This window comes from Myiozetetes cayanensis, unplaced genomic scaffold, assembly GCF_022539395.1.
Source record: "Myiozetetes cayanensis isolate MyiCay16 unplaced genomic scaffold, myiCay2020 scf47, whole genome shotgun sequence".
Classification (NCBI taxonomy): Eukaryota; Metazoa; Chordata; class Aves; order Passeriformes; family Tyrannidae; genus Myiozetetes; species Myiozetetes cayanensis.
In genome coordinates, this window is record NW_026087709.1 from 513,320 (window position 1) to 519,728 (window position 6,409).

The 6,409-nt window shown below is 69.8% G+C and overlaps 2 protein-coding genes across 4 annotated transcripts; both read right to left on the reverse strand.

Moving 5' to 3' along the window:
- Window positions 1–147: 147 nt before the first annotated feature.
- DDN (dendrin) lies at window positions 148–1,194 on the reverse strand. Its single transcript, XM_050331006.1, has one exon. It carries the CDS (start codon window positions 1,083–1,085, stop codon window positions 303–305), a length of 783 nt encoding a protein of 260 aa, XP_050186963.1. The 5' UTR covers window positions 1,086–1,194; the 3' UTR covers window positions 148–302.
- Window positions 1,195–2,429: 1,235 nt separating this feature from the next.
- Window positions 2,430–5,374, reverse strand: PRKAG1 (protein kinase AMP-activated non-catalytic subunit gamma 1). Of its 3 annotated transcripts, none has more exons than XM_050331047.1 (12): window positions 5,290–5,374; window positions 5,117–5,183; window positions 4,729–4,832; window positions 4,564–4,645; window positions 4,434–4,492; window positions 4,286–4,331; window positions 4,122–4,176; window positions 3,910–4,036; window positions 3,489–3,654; window positions 3,341–3,378; window positions 3,082–3,228; window positions 2,430–2,999 (listed from the first exon to the last, which is right to left on the reverse strand). In XM_050331047.1, the coding sequence occupies exons 1-12, from the start codon at window positions 5,293–5,295 to the stop codon at window positions 2,901–2,903; spliced, it is 996 nt and encodes a 331-aa protein (XP_050187004.1). In that variant the 5' UTR covers window positions 5,296–5,374; the 3' UTR covers window positions 2,430–2,900. The 3 variants fall into 3 exon arrangements, with proteins under 3 accessions (XP_050187004.1, XP_050187005.1, XP_050187006.1); XM_050331048.1 differs by having other exon boundaries at window positions 4,568–4,645; window positions 5,290–5,351; XM_050331049.1 differs by lacking the exon at window positions 4,564–4,645 and having other exon boundaries at window positions 5,290–5,351.
- Between the last annotated feature and the right edge of the window lie 1,035 nt (window positions 5,375–6,409).

Consider the following 6,409-nt stretch of genomic DNA (forward strand, 5'->3'; position numbering starts at 1 on the left):
GACCCCAGAACCGTGACGGGGGCGTTTGGACACCTGGGGCCTCGTGAGGGGGTCTCCAGAGACACCGGTCCTTGCTGGGGTGGGTGGGGGGTGCAGGGCCTTGAGGAGGGTCATGGGCCCCCCGCAACCACACACACACAGGGGCTGAGGCGCCACATGGGGACCCTTTATTGGGGTCAGCTCGCGGGAGCTCCAGCCCTGAGCCCCGCCCCCAGGACCACACCCTGCCAAGCCACACCTCCGATGGACACACCCAGCCAAACCCCGCCCTCGAGGTGCCACACCCTACCAAGCCCCGCCCCTCAGGCTCGGGTGGGGCTGGCGGGGCCAGGGGGGGCCCCGGTGCTCTCCAGGCTGCTGCTGCTGCTGCTGTAGGCACGAGGGTCTCGGCAGAGCCGCCGCCGGGACCCCCCCACGCTCCCCTCGGCCTCCGAGTCGGAGTCGGGCGCGGTGTGGCGGCGGATGCGGGACACGGCCTCCCGCAGGGCCTGGGCGTACAGCACCGGCCGCCGCGGGGGGGGCCGCCCACGGGGACCCCCACAGCCCCCCGGGCTCCGCCACGGACTGCGGGGGCTCCCTGAAGGCTCCCGGGGGGGCGAGGGCTCTGCCGGGGGGGTGAGAGCCCCGGGGGGCGCAGGAGGGCTGCGGGGAGGGCTGGTGGGCCCCGGGGACCCCCCAGCATAGCGGACCTGCTGGCGCTGCGGGGGGGGCACGTACTGCGCCCGGACCACCACGCGGGTGGCATCGATGAGGACGTGCCCCCGACCCCCGCCGCCCTCTCCATGCCCCAGCATCCGCTCCCGGCCGGCCGCCGCCCGCGGCAGCGTCTGGCAGTGCCGGGGGGTGCCGGCACTCCCCGGGGGCGGCTGCGTCCCGCGAGGCCGCCGGTGCTTGGCCTCGGTGGCCGCCCGGGGCAGCGTGTGGCTCCAGCCCCCTGGCAAAGCCCCCCGGGCCCGGGGTGCCACTGGGGGGCTGCGGGGTCCCCGGGGGGGCCGGAGCTGCAGGGTGCGGTGGGGAGCGTCGTAGGCAGGGGGGGAGATGTAGGGAGGCCCCCGGCGGGCATGGGCCGCCTGCACCCGCTGCATGTGCACCTCGTAGGTGGGGGCACAACCTGCCCGCCGGCACCGGGGGCCGGGGTGTGGGCGGTGGATTCCCCCCCCAGGGGCCGCTGCCCCCCGTCCCCTCGGGTTGTCGCCGGGGCAGGGGTGGGGGCACCCGGGGCCGGGGGCGAAGTCCTGCAGGCGTCGGGAGGGATTGGGGGCGCGGGGGCCAGGGGGGCCAGCTCGGCCACGGCGCTTCTCCAGGTACCTGCAAGACAGAGACGGGGGGTGAGGGGAGCGAGGGTGGGGGGCGCGGGCCGGACCCCCCACCCCTCCGTCCCCACTCACGCGTACTCCCCGGCGATGCGGCGGTAGGTCCAGGGGGGCTCCGGCCGGCACCCCGCGGCCATGCCGGCGGCCGAGCTGCAACACGCCACCGTGTCGATCTCCACCAGCACCAGCTTGGTCCGCTCGCAGATCCGCAGGCGCCCCGCGCCCCGCTCCGGACCCCCCAGCATGGCCCCGGTCGGGAGGGGGGTCCACACGCGGGGGGGCTCGGCGGAGCCTCGGCAGAGCCCCGCGCCCGCCCGCGCACGCCCACGGCCGCACGTGCGCCCCCGGGGACCCCCGTGTCCCACCCGGTGCCGCCGCGGGGCACGGAGCCCCCCGGGGGGCCGGCAGCCCTGCACACCGCGGGGACCCCACCGGCCGTCCCGGGGGTGTCTTGTCGCCGTGTATGTGTGTGTGTGTGTCCCCCCCCTCGGGATCCCTTCCCCCCCTGCGACAAGCAGGCGATGGCGGGTTTGGCACCGAGCGCTGCAGCCCACGCGGGCTCCGAGCGGAGCTTAGCAACCCTCCGGCGGCGGCATGGCAACCGGCACGGCCCTCCCCGGGCCCCCCCCAGAGCCCCCGGTACCTGCCCGGCGCTCACCTCGCTCCGCAGCCTCTGCCAGACCCCGGCACTGGCCAGGACGGGGTCCCCAGCCCGGCCTCTCCCCCCCGGCCAGGAATGTGCCACGCTCAGCACGGCTGGGCCTTGCGCCTCCCCCGTGGGCACCGGCAGCAAACCTCGGCCTCCTGCCTGCCCGAGACCCCCCCAGCCCCCCACAGGGACCCCGACATGCAGCCCCTCGCTCCGGCCTCCCCCAGCCTCTGCCCGACAACCCCCGCTCACCGCGGTGCCCACCGGAGGGTCCCCATGTCCCGCCAGGTCCCTGTCCCTGTCCCATCCCCAATCCTGGCCTTTTAGAAAAGCCACAGGCGGAACAAACAGGGATTTAGGGGCTGGGTGAGCTCAGCAGATTCCCCCTGGCTCGCAGGGGGGCCGTTGCCCCTCCCCGGGTACCCCCTCCCTCGCTGGTGCCCCCCGTGCCCCGCACCGAGCCGGGGTGGTGCCAGGTCTGTGTTTATTTGTGGGTTCTCTCCACACACAAAGCGGTGGTGGGTGCGGCCGAGGGACCTGGGGGGGCCCAGAGGGGACCCCTGGAGCTGTGTGGGGGAGTTCCCTGGGCCGGATAGAGCTGAGTGGGTTTCACCAAACCCACTGCGGGGGGGGGCCAGGGTGATGGGGAGGAGGGTCCGCACTGGGAACAGCCCTGGCATGGAGGTGGGGTGACCCCAAGGGGGTCGGGGGCTGCCCCCAGCACTTCGCACGGCCTTGGGGCGCAGGGGGGGCCACGGGCTCCCCCCACCCAGGGAAGGGCAGCGGGGGCTGCCCCAGGGCCGGGGGGTTATTGCTGGATGCTGCTGGTGAGTGGGGTCCCGCCCCGGGTGTCTCCGCCAGCCCGGGGGGGCACAGTGTGGCAGGAGAGCAGAGTGGGGGGCTCAAGGGGGGGAATTAATCCCACCCCCCCCACCGCCTCAGGGGCCCTGTGGGAGGACCAGGGCTTGCAGGATGTCTGAGAGGGAGACGATCCCTTTGACCACGTCGCTCTCATCCACCACCACCAGCCGGTGAACCTGGGGAGGGGGGACACAGGGAGGGGCTGAGGGGGAGCGGGGACCCCCCCAGGCCCCAGCCCGGCACCCCAGGCACGGTTACCTCGGCCTCCACCAGGCGGTTGATGATGGTTTCCAGCGTCTCGTGCTTGTAACACTTGAGGACGCCCTCGAAGTAGTGGGAGCGGTGCTGCAGCGCCCGCGTCACCGTCACGTCCAGGTTGTTGTAGGTCTTCTCAGCCGCCAGGTTCTGGGGCAGGGACAGGTGTTGGGGACACAGCTGGGACCTTGGGGACCGCCACCCCTGCCCAGCATCCCCCCTTCCCCACCCCAGCCCAGGCACTGCCCCTCCCAGTACTCACAATGACATCGAATTTGGAGTAGATGTCCACCACCCGCCCTGGGGAAGGAGGGGAGCGGCTCAGCGGCGCTGCCGGGCACTCCAGAGGGGACACAGCCCCCCCCGGAGGTGACCTGGGGACAGCCAGGGTTGGGACAGCCCGTCCTTACCCGAGTCATCCACCACGGGCAGCGCAGAGACGCGGTGCTGCACGAAGATGCCCAGGGCCACGTAGATGGGGGTGCCCGTGCCCACCACGGCGATGTTGCTGTAGGTGCCGATCTGCAGCTCCCCCAGCGTCCGCGCCATGAACTCGGGCTTGGGCACCTCTGCGATCTGCGGGGGCAGCGAGGGGGGCACAGGGCTCAGCACAGGGCTGAGAGGGTGCAAGCACAGAGCAGGGGATGTAGGACCCCCGGGCAGGGGCGGTGCAGAGGGTCTGTGCGGTGTCCTGGGGGTCCCCCAGCACCCACAGCGTGTGGGGAGGCAACGGAGCTGTGCCCACCCTGTGCCCAGAGCTGGTGGGACCCGGCACAGCCCGGGCTGGGGGTCCCAGGGTGGCCCCCACCATCACCGTGCGACAGGACTTACAAAGAGCTTGAGGAACTTGAGGATGCGTTTGTGGGTGAGGATGTAGAGGGTGTTCCCCGAGTCGGGGTCGATGACGGGCAGGCGGTGGATCTTGTTGCGGATCAGGGAGGACACGGCGTCGAAGAGGCTGCGGGAGGGAGCGGAGGGGGGGATTTGGGGGGTGCCCAGGGAGGCCCCCAAGCCGTGCCCCCACCCTGTCCCCCAGAGGGTACCTGGCATTGGGGGAGATGCAGACCAGGGGCTTGAAGGAGTCCTGCAGATAAACCTCTGCGGGGAGAGGGGGGCTGAGGGGGCTGACAGGGGTGGGGGTGGTGCCAGGGGCTCCGGGTGCACCAGGGAGGGCGGGGGGAGGCGGCCGGCAGAGACCCCCCCTCACCTCTCCACGTCTCTATTTTGTGCTCCTCCAGCTCGTAGATCTGCACCTGGGGGATGGGAAGAGGAGAAACCAGGATCATTTACAGCCACAGGTGGGGGTGGGCAGAGCCAGACCCCCCTTCACCCCCTCACAGACCCCCGGCGCTCACCATGGGCGACTTGTAGTAGCGGTGCAGGATGTTGATGAAGTCGGTGATGGTCAGCATTCCTGGGGGACAGGGAGGGTGAGGGGGGGTCCCTGCAGCCCCCCTGAGAGCCCCCTGTGCCCCCCCGGCTCACCCACGAAACTTTGCTTCTTGCTGTCCCAGAGCGGGGCCGCCCGGACGCCGTTGGTGACCAGGGCGAAGAACGCCTTCTTCACCTGGGGGCACGGCCGTCAGGGAGCCCCAGAAGTGCCCCCCACCCTGGCCCCAAAACCCCCCTCTCCCCCTGGCCCCAGCACACCTGCAGGGACGTGTCGAAGACGACCAGTTTGGAGCTGGTGGGGATCAGGTCGTAGCATCGGTGGGATTTCATGAAGGCCGTGTAGGCACCACGGTGGGCGTCCCCTGGGGGGGGGCAGCGTCAGGGGGAACCCCAAACCCTGGGCCACCCCAAATCCTGGGGATACCCTAAATCCTGACCCCGAGATACCCCAAATCCGGGGGCACCCCAAATCCAAACCTCAGACACCCCCAACCTCAGGACCCTCCCACCCCCGGTCCCCCAAACCCCAGGAAATGGAAATCCCCCCTGGATTCTTCATACTTTGGGGACACCCAAACCCACGTGGCACCTCCCCTGCCGGACCCTCCCCGCCCGCCGGGAGCCCCCCAGACCCGCCTGGAATCACCTTCCAGCCCCGGGGGGCTCAGCTCCGCCGGGCTCTCGGCGGCCGGGCCGGGGCCGGGGGCGGGATCCTGGGGACAGACACGGAGCGGGTCAGGCCGGGCCGCGGCCCTCAGTGCCGGTTGCCCCGCGTCCCTCCCCGTGTCCCCCTCCCGGTCCCCGCTGTCCCCTCCCAACCTCCATGGCCCCCGCTCCGTCCCGCGGCGCCGCTGCCCCCCTTTCCGCCCGGCTTCGTGCCCTTCTTCCGCCCGGCTTCTTGCCCTTCTTCCGCCCGGCTTTCATGCCCTTCTTCCGCCCGGCTTCTTGCCCTTCTTCCGCCTGCCCCGAACAGCCAGTTTGGGATCTTCGTCCCTGTTCAATTTTGGGACTGGGAATTTCCCCTCCCGCCGGGACACGGACACGTGTGGGGGTCCCCCGGGGGGCTTGAGGACATGGTGGGACACACGTGGGAATCCTCCATGGGAGGGGGTCCCCAGGGGGGCAGGGACACCTCAAGGTCCCCCGGGGAGGGGGTGTCACTGACTGGGGGCCCCGTGGCCGTGGGGGGGACACATGGTGAGGACCCCGATGTGGGGCAGGGACCACCCTGAGACAGCAGGGCAGGGGGACACGGGGGGGATGAGGGGGACACACAGACAGGACTCACCTGTCCCCGCTGTCAGGGCTGTCCCCCGGCTGTGTCCCCCCCCCACCTACAGCCCCTCCCCAACCCCCGGGAGGAACGAGGCGGCCTCGGCTTCTCACGCGCTTTATTTAAAATAACATCCAGTGGTTCCGGTATTGGTAAAAACGGGATTTTCTACACGCCCCGGCCTATGTACAGCTCTGAAAGTTAAATTTCTCGTATATTTTTCTGTTAAAACTTTCTCATCCCCCCCCCACTCGCGCTTTTTTTTTTTTTTTTTTTGTCTGGGTTTATTTTTGTGGGTTTTGTTTTGTTGGTTTTTTTTTTCTTTTTTAATAATTTTTTTTTTTTTTTTTAAACATTTTTACCTTAAATCTTTTTTTTTTTCCTTTTTTTTTTTTTTTTTTGTATTTTTTCTTTTTTTTTGCAGCTTTGATGAGTTGCGGAAGCAGCTTTTTTAAAGATCAGCCCCGGCCCACTCCTGCGCCGGGGGTGGGGGAGAAGTGGGGAGGGGCACCACCCCGTCAGCCCCTCCCTGCACCCCGAGGAGGGTCAGACCCCCCCTCCTCCCTCAGGAGCGGGAGGGTCCCCCCCACCCCGCGCCGTGTTTGTGCGTTAAGAGATCCCGGCGCCCCCCGGGGTCCTCCCCGGGTCGGGGGCAGGTGGGGACCC